The sequence below is a fragment of the Centropristis striata genome, chromosome 5 (genome assembly GCF_030273125.1).
Source record: "Centropristis striata isolate RG_2023a ecotype Rhode Island chromosome 5, C.striata_1.0, whole genome shotgun sequence".
Classification (NCBI taxonomy): domain Eukaryota; kingdom Metazoa; phylum Chordata; class Actinopteri; order Perciformes; family Serranidae; genus Centropristis; species Centropristis striata.
Window position 1 is genome coordinate 18,918,057 of NC_081521.1, and position 18,424 is coordinate 18,936,480.

General features: G+C 39.4%; 1 protein-coding gene across 1 annotated transcript in view; it reads left to right on the top strand.

Annotated features, from left to right (window-relative positions):
- spryd3 (SPRY domain containing 3) overlaps positions 1 to 18,424 on the top strand; it is a 79,964-nt gene that overhangs the window by 56,228 nt on the left and 5,312 nt on the right. The window contains exons 9-10 of the mRNA XM_059332802.1: positions 7,080 to 7,199; positions 8,535 to 8,680. Coding sequence (XP_059188785.1) covers positions 7,080 to 7,199; positions 8,535 to 8,680 — 266 coding nt within the window. The remainder of the gene's footprint in view (positions 1 to 7,079; positions 7,200 to 8,534; positions 8,681 to 18,424) is intronic.

Sequence of the window (18,424 nt, forward strand, 5' to 3'; positions counted from 1 at the left end):
ATGCACACCTTCGTGCCATGTGCAAGCCACAAATGAAATCTGAGGTCAGTCTGACTAACGGTCAGCGAGATATGCCCTAGACACACACACACACACACACACACACACACACACATACACACACATACACGCACATACACTTCTTGCTTTTATAGATAGATTTTATTTATTGGATTAAATGGTTAGCATTGACTGATACTGAGCAGTTTATTTCATCTGTGTTCATCTCTAGAATTGATTGATGTCATTTTCATTTTTTTTTTATAAATGAAAAGAAAGCAGCCTCAAATAGTCATATTGATGCACAATCGGTGCCTAGTTCACGCAGACATGATATGCAGCCTGGAGGCAAATGCATAAATTACATAATGATTCAATGCAAAATTCCTCCCATTATTTATTCTCTGCATGTAAAGTTTGAGCTGCATTTCTGTCGTCCCGATTTATGGTGCGTTGAATTGGGCACGCGACCAGTGTTGACCTGGATCACACGTGATGTGTATTATTGACTTAAAAGGTTGTGATTTTACTCCAGATATATTCCAGTTAAATACACAAATCCCTGCCAACCATATCGCTGCTCCTTTGTATAGCTTGTATAGTTTGAGAGTTCCTTGGCCTGCGCTGGTGTTACCGCGAGTGTTTGTGTTGGGCGCCGGCCCAGAGTGGACCTCCATCCTGTGTGCTGGCTCGGGCCTGTCTCCGCAACTTAATGGGCCATGGGGCACTGCGGGCCCCTGTGGGCCCTATCAGGAGCAACCAGCCATCCAACCAGTGAGTGCTCCTCAGCAAGCCTCATTAACCCTGTCACCCCTTCCGAACCCCCCATCAGTGAGTCACACGTGCTATGACTCAACACCCGCAGCATAAGGTTGCACCCCACCACCACCGCCCTTCCATCCCCCACCACCAAACTCACCCAACATAATAGAGCTCAGTCTAACTCCTGTGACAAGGTCTAATCTGATTCCAGCTCAAGTTCTGCGAAAACAATTATTCAATACAAACATGTTGTGCAGGGGGATTGTATTACCCTCTGCGTGGGACAAAAGTGGATTTGGATGACAAAGTCTCTGCAACACTAACAGGCACAAACTGGTAAAAGCCAATCTCAGAACCCATCACACGTCAGTCTGACGTCAGTTCTGCCTCTGGGGACAACAGCCAATATGTTTGGAGGTCCGGTGTAGCCAAGACCTTCTCTTTCATGGCCGATCATTGTTTTTAGTCCGATTAGCCGCTTTATTTATACTTTTGTAGGTGTTTTAGGTCCAGATGGCGCTTTAGATGATTTCTGTAAACAAAAGTATACAATATATGATGCATGATAGTGGATTTTTTTTGCAGATATCCGATATCATTTGGCCGGTTGCCTATATTTCTTTCCCCACACACCTAATTGCAGACGTCATCAAGTCTCTTCAGGAGGAATTAACACTATTATTGTGCATACTCGCCTGCCAGCAAATAGAGGCGTAAAATAGCTTAAAATTATGTAATATTAATTCCTTGCCCAAAATAAGAAAAATACATGGCACTTTAAACTACATATTTATTTACTTATAACAATTGCTTTTGCACAAAACAGTACAAAACGATACATACTACTTTAAACAGACTTGGATGATGCTCTCCCAGAGGCAATAGTAACAATACCCACAACACGAACAGGCAAATTGGCCAATTTCACAAATTGGTGTAGGTGAAAATGAACTCTGTCCACAGGAAACATGTGAAAAATGCATTGTACAACTGTACAGCATTTAACTACTAAATTATTAAACTTAACCCTAAACTCTTAATTGCCCATTGGGGTGAATGAGAGTGTGAATGGCTGTTTATCTCTATGTATCAGCCCTATGATAGTCTGTCCAGGTGAACCCGGCTCTCGCCCAATGTCAGCTGGGATCAGCTCAGATAAACGCTTCAGGATAATGAATGAATACTAAAACAGTAAAAACCGTCATCATACAATTGCCAACTGGCTCCAAATTAGCATTTTGACCAATGCATTGTGAATCTTTTGCTCTCCACGTGGATCGTTTACCTGCATTCAACCAAAGCTCTCTTAAAAATGATGGAAACTAGAACTATAATAACAATAGCTATTTTTGATTAAAAAAAATCTTAAGAATATTCACACATGAATGTGAAAAAAATCTTAAAGTTTCTTCATTAAATTAGAGAACAGAGCAGAAATGATGTTTTATTTCTGTTCATTGGGCTGAGGCACTGCACCCAGTCGGTAAAACATCATGTTGGCGGAAGTGTTGCCGACATTATTAAATAAACAAACCTGCATGTAAACACAAAGGGTAATATTGAGGCAAGACACAATTATCCTGCTCATACGATGAGTCGGTAATGTAATTATGGTGACGAGCCGAAACACCATTAAGCCCGGAGCTAAAGGAGAGTCTGTACCGTGTCACAGTCCAGCAGAACTGCTTCACTCTGGAGAAGATTTAACGACAGATTATTTAAGTTTATTATACATATACTTTACAAGCTGCAGCCTCACTGTCAGAAGTGCCCTGAATGAATATTGTATATTATCTCTTTGTGATAAACTCACACGGCAGCTGCAAATGGAATTTAAAGTAAATTCTAAGGAACAAACTCGTGTGAGAAACCATGGAAGAATATGAATATTTAGTTTTAATTTCTCATGTTTTAGGAGTGTGTGAAGTCATTGTTCCCTGGGCAGGGAAGCCCAGTCTCTTCCAGACGAACTCTCGTGTTACGAGAAAGTCTGTTTCCCTTTTCTGCCAGCTGGTGTGAGTCCTCAGTGGGAGCCTGCCCTCTCCTCCTGTGGGCCCGGCTCCAAACCCCAAAACTCAGCTCCAGTTCTCACCTCCTGGTTGCTGCCCGGATCCCTGTTCCATCCAGCACCTGGTGACGGCGGCAGTAGCTGACACTGTTGGCTTCACCAACAACTTCCTCAGTTTATGATATTGACTCGTGCGTTAACACCATCACCGGCTTTCTGCTCCATCCACAGCCTCGCAGCCAAACCTTGGTCAACACCTCGATGCTAATTTTAAAACTCTCTGCTCTCCAACACAAATTTTGAGATTTTTTCCACCGCAGCCGAGCGTCAAGTTGAGCCAGCTTCCTGTATCTCTATTTCCAACCTTTTTAAGCACCAAAACACACAAAGCAGCGGAACATTTTATTGTATGCTCAAAAATAGAAATGGCCTTACACAACTTCTTCTTCTTTTTTTTTTTTTTTTTTTTTTTTTTAGTTAAGAGAAATTTCCATTTGTTTGGACATCATGTTCTTCATACTTGTAGCATTCCTGCAAATGTTCTTTACTGGGTAACTACTAATAGTAAAATTAGAATAAACAATAAGGTAAATCAAAGAATAAGGAAAATAATAACAAGATTAGGAATAAAAGAAATATAGTACATTAGTCTATTGATGTGCACTTACATACAGTAGTCAGGGCTATCCCATAAATACACAGCTACATAGATTTACATATACATCTGCATCTACCTACCTATTTAATCAAAGTTTTTGACTCTGCACTGACTCTCCTCTAACTGATCTCAAATGATTTTATAAAGTCATTGTTTCTGTGGACTTTATTCGGCATCTACTGTACGTGTTCCTCGGTCCAGATGTCAAGCAAACATCAGTCTGTCCTCTCCCAGTCCTGTTGATCTGTTGATCTGTGTACATCTCACAGGTCACCCACAATCCACTGTTTTGGTTAATTTCCTGTAATTGGATAATACTCTGAGCTCGCCTCCACATGTGCTCTGGGACCGGTTGTTTTAGTCCACACCAGAGTACAATTGAAACAAACTAAAGTTTGTCTTCTGGAGGCGCCCTAAGTGGTTTATCCCATTGATTTAGTGTTAAAAATTAATGTAGTTGGAGTCAGTGAAACTATAATCTAAGTAAATTGCAAAAAAACTGTGAGATCACTTCCAGCAAACATCTCTCACAGCCACTCTACTTGATCTTTTGCCTGATGACAATAAAAAATGTCCTATGGCTGCTTTAAGTAAAATGGAGGGCACCGGTCGTTAGAGGTGGGGGAAAAAATCGATACAGCATAGTGACGCGATATTTGGTGTGCCGATGATATCTATTCATGGCTGCCAAGTGTCGATATTTAGTGTTCTGATGGCCAGCGCACCGTCAGTATTTTCGCCGTTTTCAGAGGCTGTAGCCGGCTCACTTTTCTGAATATACTGGAGATACTGGTATCATGAAACTAGAAGATCTAAGGATTCTATAGGCACCATGTGCGTCAGGATATCGTGTCGGGAAAATGTCACTGCAACAATCAATAACGCTGCAAAGGTCGGCTTTTGTTTCATTCAGAAACATTGAGAGCAGTGAAGCTTGTTGTTTTTGAAAGTTTGATAAAACGCTGCAGTTGTTGTCGTCCATACATGTTTGAGTGTTCAGTTTGACTGAATACTTTGTTGGTCAGTCTGTGGGTTTGACTCTCATTGTGGACAAATAAAAAGACTGAAGTGAGATGAATAGACTGAGCATTTTCTTGATTGAATTTAATTTTGTGGACACAAAATGCAGTTAAATAGTTAAATATAATGTATCACAATACTCACCATATCGCAAAATGCTTGAAATCGCAATAATATCGTATCGTGACTCAAGTGTTGGGATAAAATTTTATCGTGGGGCCGAGATGATGATTCACACGTCTGGCAGTCGTGTGTTTAAAGATTAATTTAGAGACTCAACCCATGACGCAGTGTTTAAAAGTGTTAATGTAGTTGGAGTCATTGAAACTGTGACTATAGTCTAAATAAATCTGCAATCAAACTGTGTCAGAATGTTAAAGTGAACATCTCGGAGCCCTCCCCTACCTTCCTGTTGCCCCAGTGAACTGGCTCCATACTCGGGCCCAGACCTGGACCTGCACACCTCGGCTCACCTCCAGACCGGCCCCTGTCACTCTGCACAGACGCCCTGCTCTGCTATTTTTAGCCCGTGCCGGCGTGGCTCCACTGTTTGCCTAGTGTGTGGTGTTGTGACAAGGGCCCGCATGGGAGCCGTAATGATACAGTGTCTCCGTCTCCCTCCCGGTGCTCAGATAGAGATTGTTTAAACAGTATCCTGAGCCGGGGACGGGTCCCATGACAACTCCATAAATATTTACCAGCAGCAGCCACGCCGGTTCGCTTGAGAGGAGCTCATCTGCAGGCTACAATGTTTTTCTTTTGCCGTTTTTTTTTCCATTGTTGTCTCTCGCAACTGTACTATGTGTTGTTTTGATTTGATGATTTCCTTTTTTTCTCTTTTTTTCTTGTAAGTGTTTTTACGAGCACTGCTTTCGCCTTTTTACACATCATCATCCGACAGGAATGTCAGGATGTCCTGTATGTTAGCGCCACATTGTACACACACATGTTGCACGCTTTGGTAAACACATTAAACGACGCAGCGAAATCCACGTGAGCCAAGAAGGACAAAGATTATCTTGCACAGAGTGTTTTAGGAGCTGCGGTTTCTTTATAAAAGGTATTAAAAAGTTAGTTTCTTTAGTTCGTTATCTTGTGTTTTTGCATGTGATTGCAGGCTGTCAGAAGAACACCCAGGTTAAACACCTTTAAACCAACAGTGGGCTCCTGTCATTAGCGGGTTGTGCTGCAGGAGTCTTTTGCAGAGTTTAAGTCATCAGACCTGCAGCGAACACTGTCATTACTGCAGCTGCAGCAGCTCATCGCCTTGGCAATAACTTAAATGAGTTAATCATTTTTAATTGCTTATCAATCAATCAGTCAAGACTTGCCATTTGCTCAGGTACAAAATGTACAAGGGCAGTTCTAATAAGAAAAAAAACAATCGTACATAGTAACAAATTTAAAAATTACAGCATAACAGAAACATGTCCAACCTTAAACAGTCATAAATACAGGTAGAAAAGGTGCAATTCATATAAAAAAAAGTCCCCTGGCGTGTATGCATGTGTTGTGTACGTATCCATGCATTAATGTAATAACTTGTATAATAAGGAACTATTGTTATACAGTTGGGACGTACTGAAAATGATCTAGTAGTAAATAATTCTTGGCCGTTTTGTCTGCAAAAAATGGTGGAAAAGTTTGTCACAGTTACCCAATGTGACAGTTTGTTTTGTCCAAACCTCAACATTATTAACAATACAACTAAATTAGTAGAATAATTGAAAGACAATAATCAAATCTTCACATTTGTGAAGCTTAGCTTATGAAATGTTTTGCAGGAAGAATGATTTAAATGATTTTTGTTTAGTTGCCCAATAATATTCTGTCAATCAACTAACTGTTTCTGTTTTTCTTGTACATTTTTATAAGTTTTGTGTGCAAAAATCTTAACTAGGCTGTCAGATGAATGCAGTAAAGTAAATTCAAATATTTGCCTCTGAGATGTAGTGGAGTACAACCCTGATCTAAAAAAATAAAATAATAATAATAAAATGTACATTGTGACTGTTATAATATTAAATATTATACTATTAGACAATTTTTATACTACCAATTTATGATGTCATTATCGATTATTCCCCTGATTATTTTCTCCATTATTTCAAATCATAAAAAAAGAAAAAACACAAGTTGAATTTCTCTGATAAATTATTTTCTTTAAATATGAATAAAGTGGGATTTACCTCAACATTCTTAAAAAATAGAAGAATAATTTATTTAAATAATATTTGCCCAATAATATTCTGTCAGTTGACGAATTGTTTCTGTTTTTCTTGCACATTTTTTTCACAAGCTTTGTGTGCATTGTAAAAAAAAATTGGAATGTGATATATGTGAATAATACACAATGAAATAATTTTCTAATCATTTTAAACATATTCAGCTGAAAACTGCACAAATATTTTATGTTCAAACTGAAACTTTTGATTTTGTAAAAATACAGTCGGGAATTCTGATTATTAATTAATTAAAAATAATTTTGTGGGGTAAAAGGGTTGTAGAAGTAGAAAGTGGCACAGACAAAAAGTAAAATACCTTAAATAAAGTACTGGAGTAAATGTACTTTCCACTGTTGAGTGATGAATAATCTGCAGAATTAAAAGTTTCTTCCTCCTCTCCTGACAGATGACGGGAAGATCTTCCATGGCAGCGGGGTCGGAGACGCTTTCGGTCCTCGCTGCTTCAAAGGTGACATCATGGGCTGCGGCATCATGTTCCCACGAGACTACATCCTGGACGGAGAAGGTGAGGGCTGCAGCGATAACACCGTCACTCACTGTGTCCGTGGGAGGTTTCGCTCTTAAACCTGCTTATCGTGGTTTAGCGTAAGGCAACATTCGGTCTTAACGGATTTAATTGTGTTGCACATGGGAAAGAAACTGGATTTAAACCAAAATCCCCCACACAGCAGACACAGCAGACACTCAAAGGGGAATTTCTCCTCCCCCACTGGCAAATATAGGCTTTCCTGCTCTCATTATTGAACCTGTGATAACAACTCAAAGACAGCAATTAATGTTATCTAAACTTTTTATTAGGGCCTTATCACAAAACATAACATCTCAGGTTTTAGCATAATTCAAGAAATAGTTTGGATTCATCGTGGTACAAGGAACTGATCTAGTCAGTGTATTTACAACAGTAAATGTTGACAGGTAGTTAATTTACTGATTGTGGATAACTACCACTGAAAAGAATCCAACGTTTATCGCAGAAAGACACTGTAACAACAGGCATTATCGTCACAATTTGAACTTTCTGGCAGTCCTTGAAGGGAGCATAGGTTACGAAAGTTTCTGATAGAAAAATAACAAAAATTGAGCTTAAAAAGTTGATATTTGTGTCAGAATCTCTTTATTCTACATGTGTCATTTAAAATAAAGCGTTTGCACTAACCAGATCCTGTTAAAAACATTAAATTCTGCTCCTCAGAGACACTGTGAAGACATGATTGATTCTGCTGAGACCAACGGTCACGTGACAAATATTCACTGAAAATCTGTTTACACAGAGCTGAGAGGAGAGGACAGGAGAGGCTGTTTACACAGAGCAGAGAGGAGAGGACAGGAGAGGCTGTTTACACAGAACAGAGAGGAGAGGACAGGAGAGGCTGTTTACACAGAACAGAGAGGAGAGGACAGGAGAGGCTGTTTACACAGAGCAGGGAGGAGAGGCTTGAAACATGACAATACTTTAATATGTATAGCTTGTGGAGAGACATTTTTTCCAATATTCATAACACTTGTGGACAATTGGTAGGTGTTTATATATACATTCCATTTTATTCCATATTTTAAAAAAACAAACAAATTGTATCAGAGAAATTCAACTTGTTTTTTCTCTTTTGATGATTTCTGTCATTCTAACTGTGTTATTCTGCACAAAGACATGTCTGAGTTGTTCCCACTTCTAGCCATGATTTTGCTGATTCCATAGAGCTGCAGGACTTATAGATTTATATAGATTTTATATATTGCAGTGAAATACAAGGACACAGTGAGTAAAATGTAAAAAGAGCAATGAACACCCTGAAACGACTTGTTCCAGTCCTTTACTCGTGTTGTTCTGTTTTGTCCTCAGGTGAAGTGGACGACTGGGATCGGCTGGGCGTCCGTCCGAGTCACGCCGGCGTCCAGAACGTCCTGTACCTCAATGATGAGGAGGAGGAGGAGGAAGAGGAAGATGGGGAGGAGGTCGACCCAGGACAGGACGGCAGGAAGGTCACGGTGAGAAAAACACAACACCGCTGGTAGAAAGATCGCTGCACATACAGAAACTATACATGTTATAGATTCATTAGCATTTTATGATCCAAACAGGAAATAATATGAACCTGAATGCTTCTTGTGGCCACTAGGGGGCAGCGTAACAGCTGTAAACACTGACATGTCATCATGAACTTGCTCCTTGTGACTATACATGTATATTTATCGCAAAATATTTATTAGTTTTCACTTTTACTGAAAGAACATAGATTATTTGTATATTATGAAATACACAGAAGACACAAAACATTAAATACTATAACTAAACACCAACTCAGGTGAGTCTTGTTGTCCCATCATACCTTTCTGTATTTGCATTGGGGTTTATGGTATATATATATATATATATGTGATATTTCTTTGTCTGTGGACGCTGGTAATCCTGCTGTGCTGGTGCTGCTGGACCTCATGGCGGCCTTCGATACAGTCGACCACGCAGTCCTTGTATCTCGCCTAGAGCAGCACATTGGTATTCGTGGCACTGCTCTTCAATGGTTCAAGTCATACCTGGCAGACAGGAGCTTCTCTGTCGTCATTGGCAACCACTGCTCCTTAGCCGCATCCCTGCCCTGTGGTGTGCCACAGGGTTCCATTCTCGGCCCTATTCTGTTTTCTTTGTACATGCTTCCTCTGGGATCAATTATAAAACAACACAATTTGTCTTTTCACTTTTATGCAGACGATTTGCAGATATATCTGCCCATGTGTCCTAACGATAACACTGCATTCACTAAGCTCCTGGACTGCATTTCTGATATAAAGCGGTGGCTGGCACAGAACTTTTTGCATTTAAACGACAGCAAAACTGAATGCATTTTGTTTAGTTCACCATCTTCGTCGATTGTTTCCGCCACAAACTCTGGCACTCTGGCCCCCTTTTTTAAATCACATGTTAAAAACCTTGGTGTAATATTTGACAATGGACTCAAATTCGACAAACAGATTAGTTCTGTTGTCAGCACAAGCTTCTTTCAGCTCCGTCTCTTGGCCAAAGTGAAATCTTTCCTCAGTCGGCCGGATCTCGAGAAGGCAATCCATGCTTTTATCAGTTCGAGACTCGATTACTGCAATGCCCTCTACGTTGGCCTCAGCCAGTCTTCCATCTCTCGTCTTCAACTTGTACAGAACGCCGCTGCCCGATTTTTAACAGGCACATCGAGACGGGAACACATTACCCCTGTGCTGTCATCACTCCACTGGCTTCCAGTCCGTTTTAGAATTGATTTTAAACTTTTGTTATTTGTTTTTCAGGCCGTTAATGGACTGGCCCCATCTTATCTGTCAGAGATTTTAACTGTTCGCAATTGTGGCAGAGCCCTGCGCTCTTCCGGTCAACTTCTCTGAGAGGTCCGAGGACACGGCTTAAACAGTGGGGCGATCGGTCTTTTGCCGTCGCTGCTCCAAGGCTGTGGAACAAACTGCCCCCTGACATTCGTTTCACTTCTGATCTCAGCCTTTTTAAATCGAAGTTGAAGACCCACTTTTTTAGGTTGGCATTTAATTCTGCCAACTGTGTTTCTTAGGTCTACTCATTTTGTTTGTTCCTTTTTATGTATGGCTATGGCTCGTACTACTTTGCAGCACTGCAGCACTTTTATTTTTTACTTATATGTTATGCATGTTATGCATATTCTTTTTATGGATTTCCTGTGAAGCACTTTGGGTACCTTCTGGCTACTGTAAAGGGCTATACAAATAAACTTGATTTGATTTGATATATATATATGTATATATATATAATATTAATATTTGTGTATAAACACCTGAAAAACGAGAGTGGTCTGTGTTGGCTCATCCTTATTGGTATTTGATATTATTTCAAACGTGTAAAAGGAAAAGATTGTCATGCAAACATGTAGGAAAAAAAAAGAAAAGAAAGGAAAAGTAACAAACGATGAAAAACTTTATACAAGAGAAATAATAAAACACTGCGTTAATCAGTTTACATGTCTGAAAGGAGTGGGAAGAAGTGCAAACTTAGATGTTGCTCTTGCAATGAAAAGACAGGAACTAATTTAGTGTTCACATGTTTACATTATTAACGGAAAATAGCAAATTAAAGATGTATACCGTAATCCCTGCGAACACCTGGTTACTGTCAAACTCCTTCTTCTTGATCAGGATTAAATCCAAATCCTTTTATTCCTGAAAGTCCTGTAAGTCGCCATGTTTGTCAGCTCAGACGTCTAAAGTCTGACCTTTGGTGACGGCTGCTGTTTATTACACATAAACAGCACGACTGCCTGTTTCAATAGACTGAAAGCTGCGTCTTTATTGACCATAATCGCAACGTTGAGATTTCTAAATTGTCTGATATACCGTTATACTGCCCAAGCCAGGATTGACCATTATAATGTGCAATAAAAATAATCATAGGATCCCTGCAGCATGAAGGCTCCACATAGTTCAGGTCGGGGTCCCAGATTCTGATTCTGTTGTATACATGTAAGACTGCTCTCTCTCTGTCTGCCTGCTACTTTTTCCTTATTCCACTGCAATAACATAAGAATAAAGTACAATTTGTTATTGTGTTCTTATGTTACACATTAGTTTGAGTCCATCTCCAGTTACAAACCCAATATTTTATATATTTTATATCGCAAAAATACTTTATTTTATATCCTTACGATTTGTTACTAGCAGTTTTATTATTGTTATTATTACTTTACATAATTAATTAAAACATGTGTTTGTTTACCAGTCTCCCAGGTTGTTGCCGAGCAGACAGGTTTTAGAGCTTATTTAATGTGGAAAATGTGACATATTATCCCTTTTTTTTTTTTTTTTTTTTTAAACATATGTTTATTGACATTTTGAGTAAGACATGAACAAACAATACGAACCCCACCCACCAAAGATCTCATCCATCAAGGTCCAAAAAAGAAAGAAAGAAAAAAAAAAACTAAAACAGGAAGACTAAATGAGCAAGTGGAAAATAATAAAAAATGAGGATACATAGAGCCATATAATCACACATACAATGCAATGCCATTAAGATAACAATAGTAGCTACAAAACAAAAAAAACAAAAACAGATGCAGACATCAGAGCAGCAGTACAGACAATTACAGGGCAGTAAGATTCAAGGGTCAAGGGCACAGTGCAGATCTGCACTTTCAAGAAAATGTAAAAAAAGGCCCCAGATTTTATAGAATTCACCAAGTCTATGTTTAATACTATAAGTTAACTTTTCCAAAGCCAGACATGATGATAATTCCTTCAGCCAGTGATTAATAGGGGGACATATAATATTTTTCCAATACAGAGCAATGAGACGTTTTGAATGGACAAGGCAGAGATTAATCAATTTGATTTCATGCGATTTCAAGGAGAGATTTTCAGGATAGAGGCCTAAAATACACAATTTAGGGGAGATAGGAATGGGTTTGGAAATTATTTGGGAAATTATATGTATTACTTTCTTCCAAAACTTTTGCATCCTCTCACATTCCCAGATGCAATGGAAGAGGGTGCCTTTATGAGTTTGACATTTGACACATGTGTCTGGAATATCTGGATTAAATTTATTCAGTTTTACTGGGGTAATATAGGTCCTCATTATCCAATTATATTGTATTAATTTAAATCTAGAGTTAATGGAGAGGCTCTGGGCCTTTGAGCATATTTGGCTCCACTCACTGTCCAGGACACATTCCTGTAAGTCCTCACTCCATAACCTCCTTTTTGAGTCAGATGATTCTTTAGAATGAGTTGAGAATATATCATAAAGTGTAGAGATGTGGCCTTTGGTTTGCTGACGCTGGGTAGTAAACCGTTCTAATACCGTTAAGGGGGGACAATTAGATGAATGATTTAGCTTAGAGTGAATAAAGCTTCGCAGCTGTAGGTATTTAAAAAAGTGTGATTGTGGAATGTTAAATTTATCTTTGATTTCGTTAAAGGACATCAGTGTATCACCAATATAAAGGTCCATGATCTTTCTAATCCCTTTGTGTGACCATTGTTTGAATCCTAAGTCTTTTGCACCAGGTTTGAACTCTGCATTTCCCCAGATGGGTGCAAAGCAGGACAGAGATGGGTTATCGCCTACAGCATTATGAGCTTCATGCCATACCATCAAGGTGTTTCTAACAAATGGATTTAGTGTATTTTTCTTCAAGTTCTTAAGATAGTCAGAATACAAATAAGAATCTAATGTTAGCCCTCTTGTGGACAATGCTTCCATTTTTACCCAAGGTAAGTCTGGACATGAGAACCATAAGCGAGCAGCTCTAAGCTGGGCTGCCCAGTAGTACCATATTAGGTTTGGTACCTTTAGGCCTCCTCTGTCAAATGGGAGGTACAGTAGTGTAAGTCGGAGTCTCGGGCGCCTATTTTTCCAAATGAACTTTGTAAGAACTTTTTTCATATCTTGGAAAAAAGAAGGAGGAGGTGGGAGTGGGAGTGACTGAAAGAGATAAAGAAATTTGGGAAGGACATTCATCTTGAAAGCACTTATACGTCCAATCACAGACAAGGGGAGTGAGACCCATCTATTAAGAGACTCCTTGGCTTCTGAGATAACTGGGTCATAATTGGAAGAGATTAACGAGTTTAGATTGGGAGTAATAGTGATACCAAGGTATCTGAATCCTTGAGGCGCATTCATGAATGGATGCCGAACAGTAGGATGGAGTCTTTCCCGCTCATTGAGGAAGAGGACAGAGGATTTAGTTTTGTTAACTCTGTACCCAGAAAACTTCCCAAATCTATTGATCACCTCAGTAAGGGCTGAAAAGGACTGTTCTAAGTTTGTCAGGAAAAGTAATGTATCATCTGCAAACAAAGCTATGCGGTGCTCTGTATCTGCTATCTGAATTCCTTTAATAATGGGGTGGTTTCTAATGGAGATGGCGAAGGGCTCCAGCGCTAAAACAAAAAGCAGGGGGGACAAGGGACAGCCCTGTCGGGTCCCACGATGAAGATTGAATGGGGTGGAGATATAATTATTGGTCATAATTTCTGCACATGGTCCTGAGTATAAAAGTTTGACCCATTGCCTAAAGTGAACACCGAAACCAAAGCGGGAGAGTACTTCAAATAGATATGGCCACTCAACTCTGTCAAACGCCTTTTCAGCGTCCAGCGACAGAATACATGAATCTTGCGTCTCTTTTTTTTCCTGAATGATATTTAAAAGTCTTCTGATGTTATAATATGCCTGGCGGTTTTTTATGAATCCATTTTGGTCAGTGTGAATCAGAGATGGGAGGCATTTCTCAAGCCTGAGCGCCAAAACTTTAGCAATTATCTTTATATCTGAGTTTAATAGTGAAATAGGCCTATAGGATTCACATCTTGAAGGAGGTTTATCTGGTTTTAATATCAATGTAATAAGTGCATTTCTCAGGGAGGGGGGCAGGATACCTTTCCGAAAAGATTCTTCATACCTGTCCTTCAATGGACCTATCAATTTGTTTTTGAATAATTAATAAATATCGATTGGGAGTCCATCCGGACCTGCTGTTTTCCCTCCTTTCATGTGGTTTATAGCCTCTGAGATTTCCTGACTTTCGAGTGCTCTGTCCATCCAGGATTTGTCTTGCTCAGGTATGGTGGGGATGGGAAGTTGATTGAGAAAGGGAGATTGCTCTTCCTCTAATTCTGATCGTTCTGATTCGTAAAGGGTCTTATAATACATAGCAAAAGTATCATTTATCATTACAGGATCAACAATCATATCACCATTTGGAGATTGAATACTGTTAATAGCTCTTTCTGTATCCAACTTCTTTATTTGCCAAGCTAATAACTTCCCACTTTTCTCCCCTTGCTCGTAGAAGGTTTGCTTCAATCTTACTAAGGAATTTTCTGCTTTAGAGGCAGAGAGTGCATTATATCTTGCCCTAAGTGTAGCCAATTCCTGTGTATGGGGATTTGTCTTGTCTACCTCCTTCTCAAGTCGCTTGATTGACTTGCTTAAATTAAGCAATTCTAAATTTGTTTTGTTGGTTATTGAACTGGTGTAACTAATTATATTATCCCTTTTTAAAGGTAATTTCCACATAAACAATCAACGGGGCAAAAAAACAATGTGTGATCAATTATAGTTTGCTCTTCCATTTGTCATTAGGTTACCCTGTATACACGAGACCTTCATTCTGTGTCACACAGACATAATTGCAAAAAATTTACATCAAGTCTACATCAAAAGATGTTGATAAGTGGGTTCATACAGACTTTTGATTATACCATTACATGTGTTATTATGATTTTCTTATATACCATACACAAATATTATTTTGATAACCTCAAAGCAGACACAGTTTTTTGCACGCCCTGTGATCTCTGGCGCCTCCTAAGTAGGGCCCGGACCGCAGGTTGGGAACATACAGAGAGATACAGAGGGAAGTTGATGGCAGTTTTAACATTGTGATTTGATCACAGCGGTATGATGAGAGACTCCAGACGGTGTGGCTAAAATCGTCTCATTAAAAAAAAAGCTTTAGCTCCAAAATAGATTCACTTCAGATGGAGACAGAGGCCCTTTTCAGACTGTGTTTCTGCAAAAGTGTCGTAACGAGCTCTGTCAGCTTTTCACCTCAAGACATTTTACCGATTTTGCAACGGCGTGATATTTGCGTCCATTCACATTGCAATCCAGCATCCCATAACAAAGTGTGAGGAGACAGTAGTGGCGTGTAACAGAGTTGCAGCATGTGAACGATGATGGTGAAAAACTGTCGTGTTTCTCTCTGCAGATTCTACAGACTCCGCAAAGTTGTTCTGTATTTTACTGAACATGAGTCGATTACCGTTGGACTCACGTGAGAGCCGTCACATATTTTCCATCTTGCCGTCTTTGCCGGTTTACGCTGATCCCGCCTCGAACAGTCTCGCCAGTTTAACATCTTTGTTTCTACCTCTTAAGGTGCTAGAGAGCCGGATCACCCGGCCCCCCGTCACTGAAGGAGAAACGTCACAGAGATGTAAAAATGAAATGTCTAAAAGGGGCTAGAGATGTTTGTTTGATTGACTGTTTGTTGTTTTAATGACTTCGTCTTGACTGGAGGTCGGGGGTCACTGAGCGCACGACGCACTGAAACCAGAGTGGGTGAGAATAGAACCGGCCCGTCGTAATCCAGGGTTTATAAATATTTATTCAGTGGGACACATTACCCGTGTGTGTGTGTGTGTGTGTGTGTGTGTGTGTGTGCCGGTATGTGTGCCGTGTGTAATTGAATAGCGGTTAAGCCTTTCTTTTTTTCAGTGGGTGGTGCGGTAAATGTTTGATAAGTGACTCAGCCTGATTTATCGAACACACACACACACACTCCACACTCCCAGTCCTTCACTTGTTGTTTCAGCGTGTGTCTGTGTGTGTGTGTGTGTGTGTGTGTGTGTGTGTGTGTGTGTGTGTGTGTGTGTGTGTTCGTGTGTGTGCTCTCAGACTTGGAGCGCGGCCCGCGGTATTAGCATTGAAAAGCTTGTTGATGTTCTTTTGAGAACAGCTGGATAATGTTTGATCACTGGCTGATTTAGTAGAGACATGTACTGTAAACATTGACTCTTTCTCCCCCTGCGAGAACACAGACGTTACACCGTCACCTGTTTGTTTAACGAGGTTTCCTAACTGCACTGAGTCCTGTTAACAACTGGCACACTGTGTGCCCTCAACTCAAGTCTGTATTACTATCAGTCATTATGAAAAGACATTTATTTTATGAGTAATTGTTTCAGAGATCCATCAGTGGGTTTACCTTCAGTGGAATGTGTGTTTTAACCCTCTGAACCCCAAAACCCTCCAGAGAAGCCGGTATTCTTTCAAAGTTGCACCATTTATCATAAAGAAAAAACTGTCAAAATAGACATTATTGTTTGCTTTTCAACTTTCTGACGGCCCTTAAATGGATCAAATCTGAAAAATGTTTCTGTCAGGGAAAAATAACAGAATCAAAGCTTAAATAAGTGATATTTGTTTTATCCCTGACGACACATATTGGGCCAGGATTTTTAATCTTTTTAAATATATTATTGTTTTTTTATTAAATTATTTGCATTATATTTTTTTATTTATATTTTTTATATATATATATATATATATTTAATATATTTTATTATTTTATTAATTTAATACAGTAGTGTTCAATATAATAGCAGTCCAATGTGACTAACCAGATTAATCCAGGTTTTTAGTGTGTTTTTTATTGCTACATGGCAAACAAGGTACCAGTAGTACAGTCGTGATACACACTCTTAAGGCTGTGCAATTGGGCAATTAGTTGAAAGCAGTGTGTTCAAAAATATAGCATTTTTGATGTCACCCCACAAGTTCTCAATTGGATTAAGGTCCGGGGATTGGGCTGGCCACTCCATAACATCAATGTTGTTGGTTTGGAACCAAGATTTTGCTGGTTTACTAGTGTGTTTGGGGTCATAGTCTGGTTGAAACACCCATTTCAAGGGCATGTCCTCTTCAGCATAAGGCAACATGACCTCTTCAAGTATTTTGACATATGCAAACTGATCCATGATCCCTGGTATGTGATAAATAGGCCCAACACCATAGTAGGAGAAACATGCCCATATCATGATGCTTCACTGTCTTCACTGTGTACTGTGGCTTGAATTCAGAGTTTGGGGCTCGTCTCACAAACTGTCTGCGGCCCTTGGACCCAAAAAGAACAATTTGACTCTCATCAGTCTACAAAATGTTCCTCCATTTCTCTTTAGGCCAGTTGATGTGTTCTTTGGCAGATTGTAACCTCTTCATCTGCCAACATGCCTTTTTTTAACAGAGGGACTTTGCGGGGGATTCTTGTAAATAGATTAGCTTCACACAGACGTCTTCTAACTGTCACAGCACTTACAGGTAACTCCAGACTGTCTTTGATCATCCTGGAGCTGATCATTGGCTGAGCCTTTGCCATTCTGCTTATTCTTCCATCCATTTTGATGGTTGTCTTACGTTTTCTGCCACGTGTCTCTGGTTTTTCTCTCCATTTTAAAGCATTGGAGATCATTTTAGCTGAACAGCATATAATTGTTTGCATCTCTTTATAAGTTTTCCCCTCTCCAATCAACTTTTTAATCAAAGTACACTGTTCTTCTGAACAATGTCTTGAACGACCCATTTTCCTCTTTCAAAGAGAAATGCATGTTCAACAAGTGCTGGCTTCATCCTTAAATAGAGGCCACCTGATTCACACCTGTTTTTTTCACAAAATTGATGACCTCACTGATTGAATGCCACACTGCTATTTTTTTTAACACACCCCTTTCAACTAATTGCCCAATTGCACAGCCTTAAGAGCTGCATATCACGAATGCTGGGTCTTGTTGGTTTTCTGAGAATCTACTGCACCTACTGGTACCTTGTTTGCCATGAAGCAATAAAAAATATACTAAAAACCTGGATTAATCTGGTTAGTCACATTGGACTGCTATTATATTGAACACCACTGTATGTATTTAATGTTTTATTTATCTTAATAATATAATGTTATATTATTATTATATATCTCCCTACTGATACTGGATTTTGGGCTGGGAAAAAAAAGTGTGAACACTGTGATTTCTGTTCATTTGTTTTTGCTCATTAATGGTTTTTACCATCAGTAAAATACTGTTACATGTTACATGTTGTGACACCAGCTGTGTTTATCATGGAGATTTTAAGTTTTTGTCCCCACAAACAAACTGTTTGCATCAACTAGATCCTGTTAAAAAAAAAATTGCATTCTGCTCATCAACGACACTGTGAAG